General features: G+C 44.3%; 1 protein-coding gene across 8 annotated transcripts in view; it reads right to left on the bottom strand.

Moving 5' to 3' along the window:
• The window catches only part of dmxl2 (Dmx-like 2), an 81,701-nt gene that overhangs the window by 14,679 nt on the left and 41,768 nt on the right, over window positions 1-25,254 (bottom strand). For 6 of the 8 annotated variants that reach the window (XM_076993696.1, XM_076993697.1, XM_076993699.1 and 3 more), the window contains exons 15-29: window positions 24,765-24,876; window positions 24,451-24,570; window positions 23,499-23,726; window positions 21,695-23,371; window positions 19,572-19,682; window positions 18,984-19,153; window positions 18,742-18,839; window positions 18,345-18,510; window positions 17,146-17,410; window positions 14,257-15,026; window positions 13,828-14,115; window positions 13,228-13,419; window positions 12,682-12,758; window positions 12,221-12,351; window positions 11,232-11,480 (exon numbers count right to left, since the gene is read on the bottom strand). In XM_076993696.1, coding sequence (XP_076849811.1) covers window positions 11,232-11,480; window positions 12,221-12,351; window positions 12,682-12,758; window positions 13,228-13,419; window positions 13,828-14,115; window positions 14,257-15,026; window positions 17,146-17,410; window positions 18,345-18,510; window positions 18,742-18,839; window positions 18,984-19,153; window positions 19,572-19,682; window positions 21,695-23,371; window positions 23,499-23,726; window positions 24,451-24,570; window positions 24,765-24,876 — 4,654 coding nt within the window. Of the gene's footprint in view, window positions 1-667; window positions 734-1,339; window positions 1,493-11,231; window positions 11,481-12,220; window positions 12,352-12,681; window positions 12,759-13,227; window positions 13,420-13,827; window positions 14,116-14,256; window positions 15,027-17,145; window positions 17,411-18,344; window positions 18,511-18,741; window positions 18,840-18,983; window positions 19,154-19,571; window positions 19,683-21,694; window positions 23,372-23,498; window positions 23,727-24,450; window positions 24,571-24,764; window positions 24,877-25,254 lie in introns of all 8 variants that reach the window. The other 2 variants (XM_076993694.1, XM_076993695.1) reach the window with 1 other exon arrangement.

Genomic DNA, 25,254 nt, shown 5'->3' with positions numbered 1-25,254 from the left:
AAAATCCTAACAATTACAATATGTTTCTCACACTATGTGTGTGAACCCTAATAATAGGCCTCACCAATGTATTTAATGATAAATACTGAAAGCAAAAAAGCTCATTTTGGATGTTTCAATAAATTATGTTACATCAAATCAACAATAAATGATGTGTTCCTTTATATTTTGTATGGGGAAGGAGAAGTATAACTATTGTGCACATTTGCATAACAGAAGATTTAAATGGCTTGCTAGCTATTTTGTGTGTTGAAAGTAACGCTACATTTAATAACATTTAAAAATACACAGGAAATAGTCATTTAGCCATTCACTCGTAAGCCATTCACTTATAACATGTAATAGCTCTAACTAGGAAGCTAGTTACATTCCTAACATTACAGACAGCAGAAAAGTTAATTCCTTTTTCATCCCTATTTCCTTACTACAGTGTTGCTCTTTTAAAGTCTCTATCCAATTAAACCAAGTCTACCCTATTACCCCATGTCTCTATCTCTAACTAACATTGCCTTGCCAGAGATGGGTTTTGTTAACTAGATTCCTAGCTAGATGGTCAGTAGAGCTGGGTTTAAACAGTCACAAAAATATAAATGATAGTTACCATAACTCACATTCTTCTAAGAAAATGAACTACTGAATCACAGAGTAGAGGTGATTATGGGTGTACCTGTATTTGACTTACTGTCCCCCTTCTGCTCTGTGGTCTTCACTGAGTCCACATTAGTGTTAGCTGCTGTGCACATACATACACCACATCATGTAGACAAGAGTGTGCACGTACGCAGGCACGCACGCACGCACACACACACACACACACACACACACACACACCTCACATAAATGTGCCAACATCAAGACAAATTATTCAAAACAAAACTAAAAAAAAAAATCAAACACACAAAAGCAGCACACTCTCTCACATGCACATTTAACTCAATGCAGATCCATGCAGTTACATAAACGATACACGAGAAAATGAGAGCATAAGGAAAGCACAACACACAACTTTCCTCTTAATCAGTACGTCAATAGATTCTTTATCAACACAAAAAGAATGACAGCAAAAGTCTCAGCAGTTCAGCAAGCACACACTGTACACACTGCACACACCCGATAGAACTATAGAGCGCTGGCTATACAAGTTGAAATCTCCCTAATCCCTTTTTACAAAATCAAACTGCAAACATCTGAAGTTAGGTTTAACAGTACAGGGCAGTGTGAATCCACATTTTCTGCTCGGCAGAAGAAAAGTAGCCTCTTAGTGCCTTTTATTGTCTGTACCAACCATTCCGCTCTTAGCTCATTTCCTGTTGGAGCATGGGGGTGTGCTTTTACTCACAATTTTCCAGCTGTGCTGCTGTTGACATGGTGATGTTACTCTCACTACCAAAAGAGGTGTCATGGGATGATGGTGTGAAAATGACTATAGGAGGGTGTGCTGGCTCCAGGGCTCCACTGACAGTGCTGAACAGAGGGGCTGCCTCGAAAGCAGCTGGCAGAGATCACAATGGGACAGTCACAAACACACTCCACACACACACACACACACATTCCCAACTCACACACCTACCTGCTGCTAGTTGGGACACACAGAATCACAGAGTCAGGAGCTGAACACCAGCAGCTATGTGAAATACCATCACCATCAAGATGATGAATCATCATCAATGGTGAGCACTAATACATAAATCATCAGAGACTCTGCAGAGGCTAGACACCCTCACTCAGCCACTATGGAATAGCCTTCCTGTTAATGTCTGCCACTCAGACAGTCTCAATATTGAAGGCTATGCTGTGAGCCTATTTGTATAGCCAGGTGTTTTATTAAATACCTCTTCTGGGATGTTATGGTGCCGTTACTTCACCTCTTTGTTGTGACTCAAGATTGTTGACTGAGATTGGTGGATTGCTGGTGTTCCAGAGAGACATATGTCTTGAGTTTCTGGCTCTACCCCTTCAGCTGTGCTGCTATAGCTGGATCTGCCAGAGTCCATCCTTGCCCATTATAGTTCCCCAATTTACACACTTCAGTATTTGGACATGCCGAATAATCCATCTTCAGTACTAATAATGCATTTTAGTATTAAAAATATATTAATAATTTATCTTCAGTACTAATAATCTCTCTTCAGTATTAATAATTTATCATCAGTATTAATAATCTGACATTCCTAATAATCTGTCCTGCCTTTCTGCTCCAGTCATGCTGTTGCTGAACCTCAAGTTGTCTAAGCTGCTCTGGTTATCTGTGGTAATTGGTAACTTTGGTTAACTGTGGTTTGGTAACAATATGATTGCTTTGGAGCCTAAATGAGTGCATGGTGTTCACAAGACTCCATCCTGAGCCAGTTAGGGTTTTGTATTCACAGAATCTTTGTGGAAATGTCTTTTGCTAACATAATGTTCACTTTTGTGTTTGTAGTCATAATACAGTTACAGTTACAATCTTACATATTTAAGTTTGGTTGATCAGAATTTCTATATCCTGATAAATCAACAATAATTATTAACCTGAACATTATTATTTAAGAAACTATATTCTAATAGTACATAACACAAAAAACAAAGAAAGAACTCCAGCACATTCTATGCCAACTGTTGGATTAGACTACAGCAGCACATTACAGTGAGATGGTAGTGCGATCTCCTTCATTACGCTGCAGCTAACCCTAACGCTGACTCCAATCCTAACCCTCCTTCATTACGCTGCAGATAACCCTAACCTTGTACCTGAATCTGGTTTATCCCCCACCTGCTGCTCCACATTTATAGATATTAGATTATAAGATATTAGATGTGTTCTTATGCACACACATGCATGCATAAATGCACATACCAGATAAGCGTAATCCCAGATTTTTGTTTGCTATCATTGACCGACTGATGAATGGGGCCCGTTTTAATAGTTCAGCTTCTAATATTGACTGTGGGAAATTTTTTGATTTTTTTGTAAATAAGGTTAGGGATCTAAAAGCTAGTATTGTTCTGCCATCCAATAGTCCAGTGCTCTTTTCTCCTCCTTCTAATTTGGTTCTTTTTACCAGTACAGAGAAATGAAAACAAAGGATATAAAGGAAGAGACTCAAGAGGTAACAATTTTTGACTTTGACCTTGCACAAATGTTTCACTTTTAGGGCACCAAAGCACCTCCAGGCCATCATGGTGCCTCTCCCGGGCTGGGTTGATGGACTGCTGACAGTAATATTCTCAGGAATGTGTAGAAAGCTCTGAACAAAACGGGAACGGCAGTTGTAGGCAGTCCTGGTGTTTACTCTGAAACCACTCTGGCTGTAGGACTTTGTAAAGAGCACCATCACTCTGAGTGAATACAATGCCAAGTACAGTAAGTGCTGGCAGGTGGTCAGCACCACTTGTTAAAACAGCTGCTTTCTTCTATGTCTCCTTCTTTGGACCAAACAAATTAGAACAGATGAACATGCAGGGTGAATGCTCTGTGCCGCCCTCTGGTGGAGGTCTGGAGTTTCAAGGTTCAATTGAAAACAATGTTGCCAGCTAATGTTGGCAGACAATCTACCTAAAAGCCTAACATACCATTCAATTTTAAAGACTTTCATTTTTAGAATAACAGTTCATCCAATACACGAACACACGCGCTTCAATTAAAATAACCACTGAGATTGAAACAGACGTTGGAATCATATCAATAATGTGTAATAAATGCCATTAACTCTTCTAATTAAAGTCTAATTAAAGTTTGATGTGACCATATGAGGTGATGAAATTAAACATACATACAGTGACGGGCACATGGCGTTCTACAGGGACCGTTAGCTACATAAACTATATTGCCAAAAGTATTTGCTCTTCCACCCAAATTATCAGAATCAGGTGTTCAAATCGCCTACATGGTGAGAGCTGTATAAAATTAAGCACCTAGGGATGCAGACTGTTTTTTCAAACATTTGCTCTGGAGCTCAGTGAATTCCAGCGTGGAACTGGGATAGGATGCCACATGTGTAACAAATCCTGTCATAAATTTCCTTGCTCCTATTTCAGTCAACTGTCAGCAGTATTTTAAGAAAATGGAAGTGTTTGGGAATGACAGCAACCAAACAAGTGGTAGGCCACCTGACGGAATGGGGTCAGCGGATGCTGAGGGGCATTAGTGCAAAGAGGTCGCCAACTTTCTGCAGAGTCTATCAAAACGTACATCCAAACTTCATGTGGCCTTCAGATTAGCTCAAGAACAGTGCACAGTGAGCTTCATGGAATGGTTTTCCATGGTCGAGCAGCTGCATCCAAGCCATACATCACTAAGTGCAATGCAAAGCGTTGGATGCAATGTAGTAAAAAACTGGATATTTTGGATGCAATGTTCACAAAAACTGGATATTTTATTTCTCACGGAAACTTGGCTTAAAGCAGGAGAAAATATCCAGCTTATTGAACTATGTCCTCAGGATTACCGGTATTTAAGCCTGCCGAGGAGCGGTGGTCGGGGAGGCGGTGTGGCTGCAGTGTACAGAGACAGCATAAAATGCTCGTTGGTCAGTTTTGGACAATATTCGAGTTTTGAAATCCTAGCATTTAAAGTTATGTGTGCAGACCCAGTGTTGTGTGTTATTGTTTACCGCCCTCCTAAAGCAAACAGTGCACTCTTACATGAGTTAGCTGACTTACTGTCAGAGATTGTTTGATCGGGTTCTAATTGTTGGTGATTTTAATATACATGTTGACGATGATGCTAATGTGCTTGCCTCTCAATTTTTAAGCCTTACAGAATCCTTTAATTTTGGCCAGCATGTTGTGGGCCCCACCCACGCTAAAGGCCACACGTTAGATCTGGTGTTGACTTTGGATCTGCCTGTGTACTCTGTATGCGTGGAAGACTTTGTAATGTCAGACCACAGTAGTGTTCTGTTTCATACAGAGCTTCAGGCTCCTGCTGCAAAACCTAAGCGTACTATCTGCTCTCGCTTCCTAAATAATGATGCTGTGCATACTTTTACAAGCCTTTTTTCCGATGCATATAATTCCATGACTCATTGTGAACAGGTGAATGATCTGGTCAGCTGTTTTAATGATTTGTGCACCACAGTGCTAGATGAGATTGCCCCTATTCGAACCAGAGTTAAATCTATGATTAATTCTTCTCCTTGGTTAAATGAGGAACTTATAGCTCTGAAGAAAAAACGCAGGCAAGCTGAGCGTAGATGGAAGCAATCGAAATTGCAGGTTGATTATCTTTATTTAAAAGACCTACTAACTGTTTAATACACGCATTAGAGACGCAAGAGGAGATTATTTAAAAAATTTAATTGATGATAATAAGCGTAATCCCAGATTTTTGTTTGCTACCATTGACCGACTGATGAATGGGGCCCATTTTAATAGTTCAGCTTCTAATATTGACTGTGGGAAATTTTTAGATTTTTTTGTAAATAAGGTTAGGGATCTAAAAGCTAGTATTGTTCTGCCATCCAATAGTCCAGTGCTCTTTTCTCCTCCTTCTAATTTGGTTCTTTTTAATCATTTGAACCAATTTCTTTGAAGGTTTTAGTTTCAATTGTGCACAGCCTTCGTCCAGCCTCCTCTCCTTTTGATATTATGCCATCTCACTTTTTTAAAAAGGTTTTGCTGACTATTGCTCCATGTTTACTGCAGATTACAAATGCATCTCTTATTTCAGGCTGTTTTCCTGATTCTTTTAAACAAGCTTGTGTTGTACCTTTTCTTAAGAAACCAAACCTTGATTCATCAGTTGTTATTAATTATAGGCCAATTTCTAAATTACCTTTTATTTCCAAGAGTTTAGAGAAGAGCCTCAATTCAACTTATGCAGTTTTTTAAGGATAATGCCATCCTGGAAAAATTTCAGTCTGGGTTTCGCCCAAAGCATAGTACTGAGACTGCTCTTTTAAGAGTTTTAAATGACCTCTTAATGCATGCTGACTCTGGTGAGGTATCACTCCTAATTCTTTTGGATATTAGTGCAGCCTTTGATACCATTGATCATGGTATTTTATTGGAAATGTTAAATCAGTGGGCCGGAATTTCCGGGACAGCATTAAAATGGTTTGGTTCTTATTTAACTAAAAGGTCATTTGTGGTGTCTGTGGGCGACATGGTGTCTGATCCTGCACCCCTTAGCAGTGGGGTCCCTCAAGGGTCTATCTTGGGCCCTCTTTTATTTTCTTTATACATGCTGCCTTTAGGAAACCTGATTCAAAGTTTTAATGTTTCTTTTCATTTTTATGCCGACGACACACAGATCTATTTATCTGTCAAGCGAAATGATACTGGAAGATTGGCTAATCTTACCAATTGTATGGCAGCTATAAAAATCTGGATGTCTCAAAATTTTCTTAAACTTAATGATGAAAAGACAGAGGTTTTAATAGTGGGTTCAGAGGTAATGTGCAAGAAGGTACAGTCATCTCTTGACTGTATTGGCTTAAAGGCAACGCCCGTTGTGAGAAATCTCTGTGTGATTTTCGACTCCCAGCTTAGTTTCTCACTACACGTTAAGAGACTTCTTCAAACTTGCTTTTTCCATCTAAGAAACATCAGTAAAGCTAGGAATTTCTTGCCATTTTCTGAAATGGAGAAAATTATTCATTCTTTTGTCTCTACCCGCTTGGATTACTGTAATGCCTTATTTACTTGTTTGAGTAAGAGAGAGGTGGCTCGTCTTCAGCTGGTTCAGAATGCAGCTGCCCGTCTCCTCACTAGGACTAAGCGGCAGGAACATATTACACCCATATTGGCTTCCTTACACTGGTTACCGGTAGGCTACAGAATAGATTTAAAAATTTTAATGCTTACTTATCAGGCCGTCCATAATGAGACTCCATCTTACATTACTGAGCTCTTACATCCTTTTAATAGTGCAAGAAATCTCAGGTCTTCAGATCAGGGGTTGCTAACTGTCCCCCGTACAAAATTAACATCTAAGGGGGACCGGGCTTTTGCAGTTTATGCCCCGAAACTGTGGAACAATCTCCCTGTTAATGTCAGACTTTCCGAGTCGGTTCTGATTTTTAAAAAACGTTTAAAAACACATTTTTACTCTCTTGCGTTTAACAGTATTTGATCGATGTTTTCAGTATTGTATTTTTGAGTATTTTATTTAATTTCTACCTTAAGTAGGATTTTATTGTATTATTATGATCGTGTTGTATTTTATTGCTATCTACCTTTGTAAAGCACTTTGTGATAAAATCTAGATAAGTGCTATATAAATAAAGTTTTACTTACTTACTTAGTAAAGCATGCTGCCACTGAACTGTAGATCAGTGGAGGCGCGATCTCTGGAGTGACTGATCGCGCTCCATCTGGCAATCTGATGGACAAATCTGGGCTTAGTGGTTGCCAGGAGAACGGTACTTGTCTGACTGCATTGTGCCAAGTATAAAGTTGGGTGGAGGGGGGGTTATGGTGTAGGGTTGTTTTTCAGAAGCTGGGCTTTGCTAGTGAAAAGGAACTCCAAATGCTTCAGCATACCAAGTCATTTTGGACAATTCCATACTCTCAACTTTGTGGGAACAGTTTGGAGCTGTCCCCTTCCTCTTCCAACAAGACTGCACCGGTGTATAAAGCAAGGTGCATAAAGACATGGATGGCAGAGTCTGGTGTGGATGAACTTGACTGGCTTGCACAGTCCTGACCCTGAACCTGATAGACCACCTTTGGGATGAATTAGAGCGGAGACTGAGAGCCAGGCCTTCTCGTCCAATATCAGTATGTGACCTCACAAATGTGCTTCTGGAAGAATGGTCATAAATACCCATAACACACTCCTAAACCTTGTGAACAGCCTTCTCAGAAGAGTTGAAGCTGTTCTAGCTGTAAAGGGTGGACCAACATCATATCAAACCCTATGGATTAGACATGGGATGTCACTTAAGCTCATATGTGAGTCAAGGAAGTTGAGTGAATACTTTTGGCAATATAATGTATCATTACGGTAATTATATCGTAATGATGATATATTAGCACGTGGGATCAACTATTAGTTTTTCTCAGTCAATTTCGTTCATTTCTCAGATCAGAATTGTCTGTTTTTTACAATATCAATTGCTTATGTCATGTTTATCAAAATGTGTTGTACGGATTGTCTGTTGAATTGTCTTACCCTCCAAAACATTTAGTCTTTAGGTCATCGCCTACGTCAGGGGTTGGCAACCTATGGCACGTGTGCCACCGTTGGCACGCCGAGGCATAATCACTGGAACGCGACACGCTGGACCAGCATCAGCAAAAAAAATTAAGATTAATTGGAGGAGCACAATCCTCCAATCGAAATAGCTCCTCAATGCTCTGCTCGGCGAAGGCGTTTATACTTGGCGATCGATCGCGATATAGTACTTAATTTGTGTCCATTTACACCTCCCCTCCGCAAAAAATTTACACTCGCCAGCTCGTACATATTTGATTCCAGTCCAATTTCTTTCTATCAGTCTCCCACATACAGTGATGTGTAACTTTTGTTCTGTGTAAGTTTGTATTTTGTGTGTAACATGTTTCATTTGATATACCACAGAATGTGCAGCATTTTTTAAATCAAAAGCTTAGCTAGTTTCTATCAGATTATACTTACAGTCTGCTCTGACCGTGACTTATAGCTGCACTGACAACATGACAAAGTATTTTGACTGCCTTGTTCATAGGCAATGGCACACAGACTAGATATTCTGATGGCACTGACAAATTGATTGACCTAAATATTTGCTTTTGAGGCAAAAACAAATAATTTTGAGTGAAGTATGTGCTTTTGCAGGTATTTCATTGAGTTTTGCTGTTTGCACTAACTGTTTTTAGTAATGCACTTGTGTAATGTAAACCACGATGTGAGAAATGTACCAAATCGACTGAGAAAAACTAACAATGAAGTGCTTATGAACCACAGGAGAGAAAAGGAAGAGGTGAGAAAAGGATAAGAGGCTGGGGAGAGAGAAGTCAGACAGCTGGAGGGTGTATTTTATTTATTTGACACCTGGTACTCTTTCTGTTTCTGCTGGTGATACTGTACAAGCATGCAACACATATAAGAGAGAGGATACACACCGACCCACACAGAAGGTACAGCCACACACTAGGACTCTTCGTTTCCAGTCCACACATCCACCCCCCCCCCCCAAACACACACACACACACACACACACACACACACACACACACACACACACACACACACACACACACACACACACACACACACACACACACCCCCACCCACCCCCACACACCCTCCTTTGATAGAGATATGGAAAGTTCAAAAACACCTCATATCTCCACAGAGCTCAAACCTGGCAGTGTGCCTGGGCAGGCTGGCCAGGGAGACACACCCACACAGGCATGAGGAGAGACACTCAGGGTCCGCTGGCTACATACGCATGATGAGACACAACATCCACTGCTGTTCGTTGGGTGGCGGAGCACAGGTACTCAATACTCTTTTGCCCATAAAAGGTGACTATAGTTATTCTATTAACAATTTAAATAAGTGGTTATATGCGAGGATTACATCCAGAATAATTACTTTCAGTAAGCTTAGCCACTGCATTTGTTGTGGCCTAAACACTTGTGCACAGTGAAAATAAATTATTTGGACATTATATATATATATATATATATATATATATATATATATATATATATATATATATTTGCAATTACTAAACTAAATGTATTTCTTCCTTCGCACATTGAGCTATATGTTGTTCAGTTCTGGTGAACATTTGCCCTTATACCTTTTAGGTCATGAAATGTCCTGCACATACATACAGGTACATTTACATTTACGGCATTTAATAGATGCTCTTATCCAGAGCGACTTACAAAGTGCTTTGCATCTGATCACAGAATTCATCCTAGGTAATAGTACGGATAGGCCAGAATTCAAGATACCAGAGTCAGACTACTACTGAGTAGTAGAGTCAGACTACTACTGAACTACAGGAGTCAATGTCAGTACCTAATGTTTTGCAGGTTAAACGTTTACCAAGAAACACAAATAAGGTACATATCGACAAGGGCGCGCGCACACATGCACACATGCATGTACACAAATGTGCAAACATGGAGCCTCAGCTTTAATCAAACATATAACAGCATGCACCATAGCACAAAGCCACACTAACAGCAACATAAGTGCAGATGTATAAAATACTCAGGGAGTATAAAAGAGCGCACACACACACACACACACGCATGCGCACACACACACACACTTCACTTGAACAGGTTCTTAAGCTCACACTCAGCTCTTAAGTTACAGCAAAACTTTCACCAGCTCAGTACATCTCTCTGCACACACTGCAATACCTTCATCTGACGGAGCTACAGAGCGCTGGGATCCCCACCGCTATCACACCTCCTCACTCATGAGACATGAAATTTGAACCTTACATTATACATGGTGTGAGCTAGACCAGTGTCAGACACATCACTGTCTACAATATCTACCATTCCGCTCTGAGCTCACTTCCTGTTCTGGCGAAGGGGCACAGCCCACATGCTTTTACTCACAGCTCTCAGACTGTGTCTCCACTGTGACATCACCCTGGTGTCCCAACGGGGTTGTGGGTGATGAGGAGATGATAGTGAGTGCTGGGAGCTCAGCTGGTCCCAGAGCTTCACTCTCAGCACCCTCTGGAGGAGCTGTTTTAAATGCAGCTAGCAGACAATGTTGCATAACATTACAGTCACACACGGTACATTCACATGCGACTCACACACACACTGGCCTGCCTCACTCCAGTCCACACACAGACAACCCCTGAGCAGTTTCATGACAGCTGAAGAGGCAGTGCACCATCATAAACCCAGGGAGAATCAGCTTCGGAGAGCTGATCAGAGAAGAGCAGAATAAGTTCTGTCCTGCTGGAGACAGTAGTCTAGTAGTGTACTGGATGTTTAAACAATTCTGCGTATTAGTGCTTATTGATAGATTACTGTTGAATCATCCTGATATGAGGATTGCACAACCTTGCTTCTTTGCAATGTTCCTTGCTAAGGCACGCTAAGCCTGCTGCATCATGTGGCTGTGTGTATTTCACAGTTGAACCGAGAGCAGGCGCAGTGATTGGGCAATCTGCATCAAGCATTATAGTCTAAACAGACAGACATACAGATTAGCCTGCCCATTCACTGAAGCCTTAGTCCCCAAACACACTTTTCTTAGTAACACGGTGTTCACCATTTTAAACCATTGATGTTTTAATATGTGATGCATTTGGAGCAGCTGCATGAGGGCCAGAGCATCTCACCTGGGGAGATGTCAGTCGGCCGTTTTGGCTTGACGATGAGCTTGGCGCCGCCACCGAACACGGCCGCCCACATGCGGGTGTTGAGGGGATGTGCAGCCAGCCTGAATAGCTCGTTGCTGGAGTGTGTGCCGAGGCCGTGCAGGAGCAGGCTAAGGTAGACGGCCACCACGGCCTCACACAGCATCACGCTCAGGCGGGGGTGGTCCTCGCCCTGGGCACACGCCAGCAGGCTGATGAGAGACACCACGCCTGCAGACAGACGAGAAACATGCACGTCTGCTAAGAAACTGTGAAGAGAGTGAGTCCAAACAGGAGCAATGCTAGGTGCCTGACTACTATAAGGAAATATTTACAATCCCTAGACATATATGTGGTATTTAATATTAGACGTGATTCAGATGCCAGAGTTAAGTCTCCCTCTCCGACTACATGCGGCAGCTAAGTTTCATCAGACACTTATTCTTCTGCTCAGGGCCGGAGTGGGCCACTTTATCAGTCCGGGAGTTTCATGCCCAAATCCGGCCCAAAATTATTTTTCCCTCCCAATCGGCCCAAACTAGAGATTGACATGAGCCGGCCCATCGGGAATCCTCACGAATCTTCCGATCTGCTTCTGCTGCAGTAAACTACATCTCATTAACCAATTAAAGTGAACTGCGTGTCCAAGCCACCATGAAATGACCTCTCACTACCTCCTAATTACCCGGCCCATACCCCTTCAGTCCTCTGCTCTCTCTTCAACATTGCAGTGGGTCTTAAAATTGCTCCAGGAATTCTTCATTCTTTTTTAATGAAAATTTTATTTTTTCCAAATAATTGGAGCATAAAATATTGCTATTCTATTAACTGTGTAACTGCCCATGTGCAGTGGTGCAGGTGGGTGTGTAACTGCCCTGTGCAGTAGTGCAGGTGGGCGTGTACCTGCCCCTGTGCAGTGGTGCAGGTGGGTGTGTACCTGCCCCTGTGCATAGGTGCAGGTGGGCGTGTACCTGGCCATTGTGCAGGGGCGGAGGAAGGTGTGGCGTGTTCCTCAATGCTCTCTGTACGAAGTCTTCGTCTGTCACTAAGGAGCAGCCCCTGATACACCATCCCTGTGAACTGATTCGCCTCCGTTTGGCTACTGTAGACAGAGATGTATGGACATGTGCATCCAAGCGTATGTGTATTAATGAATGTCAGAAATGGTGTGTATGTGTGTGTTAACACTAGAAGCGCTGCGCCTCATTTACATACTTAGAGTGTGTGCGTGTGTTTATAAGTAAAATGGTTGTGAGAAAGTGTATTATTTAAAATGATTATGCAGAGTAAATGAACAAGTCATCTAGTATATTCACATCAGTACACATCAGAGAGAGAGAGAGAGAGAGAGAGAGAGAGAGAGAGAGAGAGAGAGAGAGAGAGAGAGAGAGAGAGAGAGAGAGAGTGTATGTGTGTAAGTCTTTAGGAGTACCTGTAGCTGTGGCTGTCACACAGCGCTTGATAAATGCAGGCAGAGAGTGAAGCAGCCAAAGTGTGGAGAGCATTCACCTGCAACACACAGAAAACATTACAAAAAAAACAGAGAGGGAGAGAGATCGACACACACACACACACACACACACACACACACACACACACACACCCTTCATAATCACATTATTTCAGACCCATAATTGAAAGCTTTTGTGTGAATGTCTATGTGCATGTCTGAATGTGTGTGTGTTCGAGCGTGTGTGTATATCCCAGGCCTGCTCCGTCTGTCTGATATAGCAGACAGAGGGAGAGTAGCATCTGCTCCATGTTGAAGGACATGGACTGTGGGAGTGTGTGCATTATATCTCTCTACTCAGACCAAATATGATTAGAAAAATTATTATTATTAGAAAAATTAAAGAGCAAGCAATTTCAGCGTGCAATGCATGGATCAACAGAAGTACCCCACAAATACATTAATACAATAGTGTGTGAACAATTTTGCATGTGTGAGATTTTGTGTGTGAGCGCACTTATCACTCACCCTGTCATCTAGCACATCAGGGTGTGGAGGAGCCTCCATCTGTACTATTGTGTAGAGGACGTCATGAATATGGTTGCACAGGTGCAGCACGGGGTTGGCTATGACCGTCCTGGTGGGGGCGATACTCGCTGACAGGAGGGGCAGTGTGGTTGGGAGTGGCAGGGGAGACTGCAGCTGCTTCACCGTCGTCTCCTAGGGGTCAGAGACATTATGGAAAACCTTTCATTTTATATAGTCCTTCAAAGTCACATCGAATGCACATTTCCCTTTTTAAGAAGAATTAAAGTATAAACTACATACTACTACAACAAACCAGATCAAACATGGCAGTTCATTTTTAATCTCAGAATCAATGCCTGTATTGGAATATGGATTAATAAATCTTTATTTTTTTACTATTAATGGATTCTCCGATGGTGTGTTCACCAAAGGGGACCTGACATGATCTAAAGAGACACAATGTTAAGGACTCTTAAAGCTTGGGGAGTCTTGTGGGGCAAGGGGACAACTCTTGTTGTCTTCACCCATTCCCCGCCACAAACCAGCACAGTAACCCACACTGACCCCCTCACCTGCATATACCCACCCTGACCCCCTCACCTGCTGGGACTCCTGCAGTAGGAAGAGCAACTCCATCCTGACCGAGGTCACCCCTCCACCTTTGGCTCCATGGAGGCTGCAGTAACTGAGGAAGACTCGGAGCAGGGCCTGATTCTTCCTCAGCCAGGCCTTGCGCCTCTCAGCATGCAGCTGTTTTGCCTGCAGTCTACGTCTCTCCAGCTGGTGGCGCTCATATGTGCCTGCGTCACATCTCTCCTGTGATTCATCCAGATCAAATGAGCCATCATCCCATTTCTCCAGCTCTGCTGCAGGCCCCTTGCCTTCCACCTGACACACACACACAGACCCACACACACATACAAAGACAGACACAAAAACAACTTTAATTTGTTTTTTTTTTCTTCCTGTCGTGAACACAATATGAGTCCGTAAGAAGGATCGTGAGAGGAAGGTACAGGGGCCACTAGCCTTGTAGTTACAGATGCGGTGCATTGCCTCAATCTCCTTCTCCAGCCAGTTGTAGAGCTGAAAGCGGAGTTTCCCGCCATCCACCTCATAGCCTGTGGCCAGTGTACGCAGCTCCGTCATCAGGATCTTCAGGCAGGCGCGGAACTTCAGCTGCTCTGCAATCACATCCACCTCCGCCTCTCCTGCAGACTCCTCCCTACGCAGGCTGCCCGCATCCCTCTGCTCCACCTCCTCACCCTTTGGCTCCGCCCCTGGCTTCTTCATCGTCAGCCCTCCCTCCTCTTCCTCCTCATCCTCTCCGTCCTTGTCGTCACCCCAGTCGAGCTGGAGGCCCTCGTCTTCACTCATTTTCATGGGCTGGCTCCAGTCCAGTCCTGAGGCGGAGTCCCCGCAGGTCTGGTGGGACGTTGGCATGTCCCAGACCAGGTCAGCGGTGCGACGAGAGCCATTCTGTGCCTGTGGCGTGCTCCCGTTGCCGGGAGAAGAGCCCCTGCTGATGAAGGAGGTCTTTTTGGTCACTTTGGGGATCTTGGATAGCACCTCAAGGGCCAACACGGGGCAGCCCACCTTGAAATGGGCATTGGCCGTGGTGAAGAACAGCTTGCGTTCCATCAGGTTGATCTCATCGGCGCTACCACGCTCTGACGTCAGCCCTACTGTGGCCACAGAACCGTCAGGCCCTGCAAAGTGTCTGCGTATGAGGAGCGGGTGCGTGCGCAGGTAGTTGTAGAAACTGAACACCATGGGGTTGCAAGATTTCACCATCACCTCTAAAATAAAGACAGATAAAAGCTGCATCAGATTAATGAGAGTTGGAGGTTTGCCTGATTCACAGAGCTTGTCAATATTGTCCCTGTTCCAAACTCCAGGTGCTTAGTAAAAATGTCCATCAGCAGACCATCTGAACAGTGAAGACTCTGGGTTATCATACAGAAGAGGGATTTTTACCCACACTGTGTGGGAAGAGTCCTTCATACACTACGGCCAGTGAGACCATGCCCAGTCAGTGCTTTCTTACGTTGTCCTGCACAATTCCTGTATAATTCAATGTATTGATTATTTTGAACATTTTATATTTTCTAGAAGGTGTCTACAATTTGGTTGCTATAACTAAGAAACAACATGGGTGTCGTGTCATTCATTCTTCACTCCTCCACTTTTATTCATCATTAATAATATTTATTAAAGCCAGATGTATAAAGGGAAAGTGGACATTCTCTGTGGTGCCCTTGCATCCCAGCCAGTTCTATTGCAGGAGCCCTGCTGAAGCCCTAGAGTGGCGCATCATAACACCACCCACCTGCTACAATCATCTTATATACCCAGACTTTATGGTGATATGTGCTGCAAGAAACACACGCTTTCCACACACTGACTATTATGGTGGCCACGATAGCAACATTAGCCGCCTCATATCGAGTTGGGCAGAATCTTATTTCCTTGTAGACCTATGCACAGCACATTGATTTGCTCCTTGCTCCCACCACACACACAAATTCATGTCTCTCAATACACAAGAAGAAACAAAGTAGCAGAGAGAGAACACAAGCAGAATCAAGTTTACATTTACTGCTTACATTTTCCAACATGGATGTGTTCAAGTTAACTTGTTCAGTAGTCAGAGTATTAGACTTGATATCAGAAGGCTAATGGTTCAAGCCCCACCATTGCCACAGGTTAACCACTGTTGGGCGCCTGAGCAAGGCCCCTATTGTACTTGGTAACAATAGTAAATTGCTACAGATAAAAGCACCTGCTAAATGCCATAAATGTTAAGTTTATGTTTTTAAAGGGGACCTATTATGCTTTTCTGTATTTCTCCTTTAGTGTGTCACGTAGCCTTTCTGAATATAAATTGGCTGCACATTTACAATGCCCAAATTATATGAGTGAGCCACAGAAATCTCAGTTGGCTCATTGAAATGTCAGCCATTTATAACACGAAAACTTGTTATAATCTCCCACAATGCAAAGCAAGTATTTAAACCCTGTGTCCTGTGTTGTGAGGGAAAAATCTCCTTCACATGCCTTCTACTCTTCCACTCATGTTAGTGTGTTCCAGGCATTACATGGAGGACAGTGTTTAAAATGCACATGCATCTCTAGATGTTTATATCTCTTACACCGGAGGGACGGGATAAACTTTGTGTGGACAAACAGTGAATCCACCTTCACAACCTAGACACATGCATTATAATTTGTGGATCTGTGATGTTTAAACCCAACAAGGTAACTGGGAGTGTTCAACTGTGAAGGGCCTGAAAGCCAAGCTGTTGATCCTGTGCTCAGCTGTAGACCTCTCAGCTAATGAGAAGTTATGATGGTTTTGCTAATCAGTTCAAGGCCCAATTTTACCTACAATTATGCAAATATGGTGAGTTTTTTAAATCCCTAAGCTTCAAACTATGTTCAAGTACGGAGGAAGATTTATGATTATAAGTAATGCCAGTCCGATTATGTAATGCCAGTCCCCTGTTGAGAACCATAAACAGTTTAGAAACAAAGAGACACTAACAATTTCTAAGGCAAAGTACAGCTTGAAAATTAATTGTGCATAAAAAGAAATAACACAAAAGAGTTTGTGTACAGAAAAGCATGGCACAAATCACACAATCAGACATAAACATTGGATCATTTATCATCACTGACAAACCTAACAAACAATTCTGCATTCTTTAGAGCAGAGGCAGTAGTATTCTTGAGTATTCTGGCTCTTCAAATAAGTTATTACCAACATGGAAAGCACCTAACTACCTAAGCCACTTATTTATCAAAGTAAATGAGATACATTTGGTGCTGTTTGATCCCTAATTAAATCAGCAAGCACCCCACACCACCCCACCCCATCAGATACCATATACCAATGTACTGACGGGCTCTAGTGCTCACCTGGGTTCTCGTCGTGCTCTTTGGGAGTCTGCTCCAGCAGCGTGTCCAGGGCCTGGGTGTAGTCCTTCATGATCCAGAAGGCAATGCTCCTCAGGAAGGGATCAGGGTGCAGCCTGGTGCAGGAGAAGCCCCGTCCGTCTCGGTCGCAGCCCAGGACCTTCTCGTTCAGGATTCCCTGGCAGGTCGACGAGCTCTCGAAGTCAGCCTCGTATAGGCGGGCCACTATCATGGCCAGCTGAATGTCCTCCATCTTCTCCAAACACACCTGACCGCAAAATATAATGTATAAATGTGACCACTATATATTTAACCCCCTGTCAATTCTTCTCCTCAGAGCGCTTTCGCCAAGTCTTTCAGATGCTTTTCGCACAGGTAATTTTCAGGTCATGTTGAATTCTATTTTTTTATTCTGTTCAGCATTGCTACTGCCTACACAGCTGTACCATGCACTCTACTTTTTATTGAATGATCTTATGTATGTGTCTGATATGTACTGTGAGCCACCGTGTTACCTGGATCTCCAAACATACTTAAACAGCCTGAATCTGATTATGCATTTTCAACTGTTAGAACTTGCTGCTAAGTTTTATTCTATAAAAATGTTGTCGTCATACACTTTTTGAACTGTTACACATTCACATTTCCATTGCCATATGACAATATGTTGCCGATTGAGTCATGAGAGCAATCAGCAACTGTCCTGACTTCATATCAGGACTAAGAACAGTGTGAACTAGACAGGCCTGGGTGAGAACCAGAACCATGAACACATGAAATAATTTAATGTAATACAGCAGAGGCTGTATGTGCGCTAATGTGCAGGACTGACCTTAACTCCCACCGAGGACATCCCAGCCAAGCAGAGTGTGTGTGTACATGTGTGTGATGGGGGGGTTTCTATGCTACAGTGATGTCTTTATCTGTGTGTTTTGACTAAGTGCAAGTGCATATCCAGCCCAAGGTAAACTAAAGCACTCGTAATTGTAGTGAGGGGAGTTTATCTGCTGGTTTAGACGTGGACAGGACAGGCCAGGGCTATGCAGACGGACCTTATAAGACACACACTCACACCCACCCACATCCCCATGTCCACACTCACACACACTTAGCCCCACTCTGACATCCTTGAGATCATGACTAGTGGACAAGATCACAACGTCTCTATAGATTTGGACAGGCACGCATGCACGCACACACACCTCAATGGCATCTTTCAGAGAACCAGCGAGCAGGAAGAAGCCTGCCGACTGCTCAAAGCGCTGTTTCCCCAGCAACGAGAAGGCGTTCTTTAGCGCCGCTTTCCTCCAGCGGTCCTCGCTGAAGTTATGGCTGAAGAACTGGGTCATCTTCTCATCATGCTGAGACCTGCAGAAACAAACAAGGCACTGTGTCCTTCCAGTCTCCACGATGAAGAATATTTTTCCTTTTGCTCAACAAACACAACTCAGCACACAGTCCTAATCTACAAAATGCATTATTTCAAAATTCATTCATTCATTAATTTATTGCTTTCTAGGAGCTGCAGCAGGAGATCAGTGGGAAACCAAGGACCACGGCACATGGTAAGAAGCTGCTAGGGGGCAAGAGGAGGGGCACCTGAAAAGACCCCAGAGGACGGCCTTCTTCTTCATGGCCAAATAGAAGAGAGATGCATCCAGAGGGTTATTATTCCGCTGGAATGCAGCTTTGGCAACCTGCTCGGGGGGGAACAACATGTATGACGCATTATCACCTACTAAATATAAAAGCATTGATTGATGAAAAAGGAGCTGAAAAAATCCAGTATTCAGCAGCAGAGAGATCTGATCCAAGATCTAGTGTTCAGTAAACAGTGTCACCTTCTCCACCATCCGCCTGAGTGTGTTGATGTTTCGGATCCACCATCCAACGCCAACAGCGCGGAGCTCGGACCACTGCGGGTCGCCTCTCTGCATGGCCGGGATCATGTTCAGCATCTCCTCCTCAGCTTCCGAATGGAACGCCCACGCAAAGTGACACGTAGAGACCCCTGAGGAGTTGATCCATAACACACATGAAACACACGCGCATGCACACACGCATGCACGCACACACGCAGGGAAAATCTTACTTCACTGTCAAGCCGCACACAGCACATTGACTGCGCATCCCCTCCTTGCTCCTCTCTCTTTCTTTTTCTCTTCCTCTCGGGAGCAGTGTAAGGGTGTAGATAGGAGTGAGAAGGTGGGAGTGAGTGTGAGGGTGGGGTTGAGCAAGTGAAGGAGGGAGTAAGACTGAGGTGGTGAGTGGCAGTGAAAGAGTGAGATTGAGCAGGTAAAGGTGGGTTGAGAGGGTGGTAGTCGGGTGACTGACAATGTGAGGGTGAGATTGAGCAGGTGAAGGTGGGAGTGAGAGGGTAGGAGAGTGGTGAGTGGGTGAGGGTGGGAGTGAGAGGGTAAAGATGTTACCTTGATGCAGTAGCTGGATCCTGTAGAGCGGGGGCAAGGAGGTAAGCAGACAGGTATGCAGTCGCATTGCTAGCAGGTACCTTAGACCACACTCATCAAGAGCCTCCCCACCTGCAGAACACACACACACACACACACACACACGTACAGACACACACATACAGACACACATTGAGAGAGAGTGCTCATACCAACTGAATAATAAGCTTAGTACATCTGATAGTATTGCTGATAGTACTGCTGATAGTCCTGCTCATGGTACTGATGATGAGTTAAATAAACAGTATATTCTTGCCCAGCACTGTCTGCCATTTTCACTCCAAAAAAATAGCATTAATCTAGGCAAACAATTAAGGCAGAGAATCAAAGTACTCTGCATGGTAGCCTAGAGAAGACTGGCCATCATCACCAGATGTTCAATTTTAGAAAGCAGGGTGGTAATAAACTGAAAGAAAGCTGATATTAGATTGTACGTTAATACAATACAGTAAAGACAGTACCAGGAGTTCCCCAACACTAAAACTGTAAATGTTCCAAATGAATCAATTTACACACTCAACTGTTTCTAACATTCTCTGAAAAGAAAAGAATAAATGAAAAAGATCTAAAGCATTCCAACAAAGGGCTTATCTGTCATTTCAATGAAATAGTAAAACCAACTATAAAAATCCATTGTTTGACTTTTTTTAGAACCATCCCACATGACTAAAAGCAAGAGCCCTGTTGTACTTTATATGTACACAGTAGGATTTAGATGATTACACACACAATAATTTCTCTTGGACACATTACCAGCTAGGATCCAACAATTTCAATTTCAATGCCAATTTCTTTGACACCATTATGAAAATGTAAGTAGCTGTAGTGTGTTAGTTACAGCTAACCTTAATGCTAAACACCACAAGCCTAATGTTAAACACCACAAGCCTAAGCAGTTTGTCATGAGTGATATGCAGGACAGAACAGTGAACGCTCAAAGACTTTACCTGCAGCTGGCAAAACTAAGGAGTACAGTTAAACACTGCAATTCACAAGACAACCTCACAGACTAGACAACCAGTGTATTTTTCCCCACTATTTTGACAAGTAAACACAAAGCACTGATCACCCTCCAGTCCTTCGGGTAGACAGTACTAGGGATCGAATACAGCACAGCAATTGTCAGTTTTAATCAGGACCGTGTGTGTGCAAGTGGCAGACGCAGGCCAACACCAGCCCCAAATTTTGCCCTTCTGATGTTTTGATCTGTTTTACCTACTGAATAGTGTGGAAGCATGTGTTGGAGAGGGCGGAGCTTGTTTCAGGGGATTCTAGCTATCTGTCACCATTATGAGTTTCATGGTTGCTCTTGGCTTGCTCATTAGGGATCTGGACCCATACAATTGTAAAGCTGCTTTGTGACAACGCGTGTTGTGAAAAGCGCTATATAAATAAATTTGACTTTGACTGTTGGACACCTTTCGACTTTTCGCTCACGTCTTTAAGACCAGTACAACATCCCGTGTGCTTCTGCACATGTCAAGAAGGCTACGAACAGGCGTAGTAAAGCGTACATGCTCGCTGTAACCCTGAACCTCCCCAGCCTGCTTCATCTGCATCTAGAACGTTCTGATCTGCTGTTTACCTTTGCCAAAAGATTAAATAAACATGATCTGAGCTCCCCTGCTGTAGGTAGAAGTGGAGAATGCGATAAAGGCCTGCATTGTTTAATTAGTCTAGTGGCAATGGTACCATGTCTAGCATAAACAATGCAGTCAGATAACCATGGTGATACTTGGGCATTAAGGCCATTCAAGACAATACATGAAAAGTCATATACAGAAGAATGGAGAGAGAGGAACAGAGCTAAGAGGAAAGAGAGGAAGACTACTACATCAAATGCTGAAGTCACCACTGAATTATCTGTTCCATTAATTTATGCATTTATCCTTTGGAGGGCTGCACAATATAAACAGAATGCTAAGCAGTTCTGTCACTGAGGCCTCGATAAGACATTGGCCTACAATTTTGTTTTTCGACATACTGGTTAGTAGAGTCATGTAAATGAGAGCACTGTAAGCACTCTGGACTGTCCCCATGCAGTGGTTTTAATATCATGGAACAGGTCCAGCTGACACACTCACCTGCGTACTGCTTACCAGTGCCTCCGCGCACCTCAGCGCTGGTGGTCGCCACGGTATCAGCGAGGGCCACAAGAAACATCTGTTCAAGGCGTGTGAGTCCAGGCAGGCTGGAATGCATAAGGTGTGAGGAGAGGACCTGGGCGTGTTCGGAGCCGAAGTGGGTGGGGCCGTACTGCGAGAGATTGATCACCCTCGTCTTCTTCTCTGGCTTCTCTGACGCAAAACTCATAAAGTCGTCAGTGGTGACGGCAGGCACCTGGAACAGGTCGGCGTACTGATCGTCTGAGGACTTGTGGACCTCTCGCTCCTGACCTTTGACCCCTTTCCCCACCTCCTCTGCTGCCTTGTAAGAGGTGTCCAGGTCGGCAGTGAGGAGAGCATAGAGTGGGAGTGGAGGGATGGAGTTGATTTCAGTGTAGTCACGGCCGCCGTCCCGTCCTGCTACAATGGTGTCCTTGGCGGTGCTTCCCGTCACGCTGATGGTGCGCGACAGGTGTCTCCGAGCACCACCCTCGCCCGCCTCCACATCCCGGACCACGGCTACCTCCCCAGCGATGCACTTGACCAGGTGTGAGAGAATGGCCTTGGCCCACCGCACCTTGCCCAGGTCCATGAGCTCCAGCAGCTGGGTGGGATGGTACTGGGGAAGGGTTGGCGAGAGCGAGTGGGCTGCCTCAAACAGCCCGCCGTCTTGGATCACCGCCGGCACTCGCAACACGTCGTCCACGCCACTGCCGCCGCTCTCCAACATGCTCTTGGACCGCATGCGTGCCTCAGCGGGCAACAAGGCGCAGCGTCCGGTCAGGCCTTCGTCCGGAGAGTACGGACCGCCATCGTTGATGTCACTGGGCTTTTTGTCCTGATACCACTGTGCATAAACGTGCATCTCGCAGTCCATCCCCACCACGAGGATTCCATCCCGCACCCAGGACAAGGAGACAGGCAGGGATGGGGTCCCATCCACCGAGGAGACCAAGTCTACTGCCCGCAGCAAGATCCAGCGCGAACGTACACCCTGTTTTACGCTGCCCCCTAGTGGAAGGGTGATTACAGCCATGCCATCCTTACCACCAGTCTGCTCAGAGACGATGCCAGAGACGCGTCCATACATAAGGATGTTGGAGCCCACTCCCACAGTCAAGATGTGTGACCCGTCCTCCTTGGACAGCCAGTCAAGGTGCACAAAATGCTTGATGTTGGGGCTGTCCTTGTTCACAAACAGGTCGCACTTGCTGTACACCACCAGGTTGCTGTCCACACTTACTCTTGGGTCCAAGGTGTTCACAGGCTTGCTAAAGTCGTCCAGGTGGATGGTCTGCTCCAGAACCCACTCAGAGCCACCTGTCGACTCGCACTCGTAGATGGACACATGCATGGAGAAGTCTCTAGAGGCTCTGCCCTCATCGCCAAGCGCCAACTGCTTGAATGCCACGGCGAGGCGACCCGTGTAGGAGCAGCTGACGGCGACGGGACGCCCAGAAACTGTCAGAGCGCTGTTGTTGTCCTCCTCGTCGTTAAGAAGACACCATGGCTCCCAGCAGTACGTGCGTGCCTCTTCCGAGCTCGACTCAGTCTCCACGGCACAATGCCAGAATCGAACGCGCCCATCCGAGCAGGTGGTGACGATCAGGTAGGGCGCCAGGCAGACAGGATAGATGGAGGAGGAGCTCAGGTGACCTAGAGGGTGAAAAAAACCATGAGATAAACTGCATCACAACATAAGAGTGTAAAAGACGACAGGCCTGTCTAACCCTAACCCTAATCCTAATCTGTCCCACGTGCCCCGTGAGGGTGTGGCCTGTACCTGCAGAAGGTGTGGCGCGGATGACTTCCACATTTGGGGGCAGATCCAGCCTGTGGCTGTAGACAAGTCTGGAGCTGAGGATGAGTTTACTGGCGGACTGCAGATTAGCTGAGGAAGAGGAACGAGGAAGAGGACTCTGACCCGGAGTGTCTGGAGAAGAGTCTGGATTACTGAGAGCGTTTGGGACGGTCAGCTGGTTCTGAAAGAACCGCTCCTGCATTGGTTCCTCTATAGAAATACAGAGAGAGAACTTAATACAACCAAAACTGAGTGAATGACATGCAACAGTAAACATTAACACATTTCAGACTAAACAAAACCATCATCAATGCACTCTGACAATAGACTAATTGAAATGGTCATTAATACGTGCCAACCCTAAAAATGTTTAATCTACCATTAACCCGCTCCAGGACTAATCAAAACATTAATCTAATGTCTAGACAATGTCTAATCTAGACATTAAACTGAAGCATCATTACAACATGCCAACGTTAAACTACACTTTTATTAACATGTCGACACTAAAACCATCATTAACTCAGACATGTTACTAAACCAAACAAAATGAACCATCATTAACACAGTCTGACTTGTTACTAACTAAATTAACCATCATTAACCAAAACCATTAAGTCCATTCTCAATAAATTAGCTTGTGCTCTTTAAAAGAAACACATGTACATAATGTGCATAAACACAATGTCTCCTAAGGAACAGCTACAGTCATGCCATTGGTTCCATCTCCACCTACTACACCATTAACTAAGGAAACACCTTCCACCTCCAGAACAGCTCTGCAGAAATAATGAAACTTCACTATGTTTGGAGTTCAACCCCTCCAAGATGGAAAATGACGTACTATATTTCAAACTGAAAACAAAACAAAACGATCTGGTTTTGAGCCAGGCATGCAGTGTTACTAAGGCAACTGAGCACATGGTCCACTCACCCACATACGCCTGCACCGACTTCAGATGCAAATGCCACATCTGCAGCACAGAGCTGCGATTTTGATCCTTTTCAATCACGACCAGGAAGAACTTCTCAGAGAATGGAGCGGAGCGGTACTCTGTCAGACAGAAACATCAGTGAGGAGAGGAGAGGAGAGAGGAGGAGAGGAGAGGGGAGAGGGGAGGAGAGACAAGGAGAGGAGAGGGGAGAGGGGATAAGAGGAGAGGAGAGACAAGGAGAGGAGAGGGGAGGGGAGGGGAGGGGAGAAGGAACAAGGAGGAGAGGAGAGGGGAGGGGAGGAGAGGAGTGTACCTCCAGCAGAAGGGAAGCTAGAGTTATTTATCTCACTGCTGTCATCTTGAGGTTTGTATCCTAAAATGAAATCCTCCTGGAAAACATGGAGCAGCTGTGTGGTTGAACCACACTAGAAAAAGAGAAAACAAAGTCATGAGTGGACACCAGATCTATACATACATACATTCATATGCGCACACACGTGCGCACACAGTGTGTCCTTATTAATCCCTACCACACTAATACTACAGGGACTTCACAAGCTGCTAAAACATTCTTTAAGAGGCAGATATGATAACATGCCAATTTTTCCCATTCCTACTACAATTTACTACAAAAATTTGCACATTCCTACTACAAACATCCCGTTTTACTACATCCCAATGGTGCTGCATTGCGACCTGCTGGCTGGAATGATGATGGTTTCTCAGCCGAATTACTTGCACTTTGAGTCATTATCATGCAGTCACATGACAATAAACTGTGGACCAAAATTGCTGAACGTGGC

This window comes from Brachyhypopomus gauderio, chromosome 2 (genome assembly GCF_052324685.1).
Source record: "Brachyhypopomus gauderio isolate BG-103 chromosome 2, BGAUD_0.2, whole genome shotgun sequence".
In the NCBI taxonomy this organism is placed as follows: Eukaryota; Metazoa; Chordata; class Actinopteri; order Gymnotiformes; family Hypopomidae; genus Brachyhypopomus; species Brachyhypopomus gauderio.
This window is presented reverse-complemented; position numbering and strand designations above follow the sequence as displayed.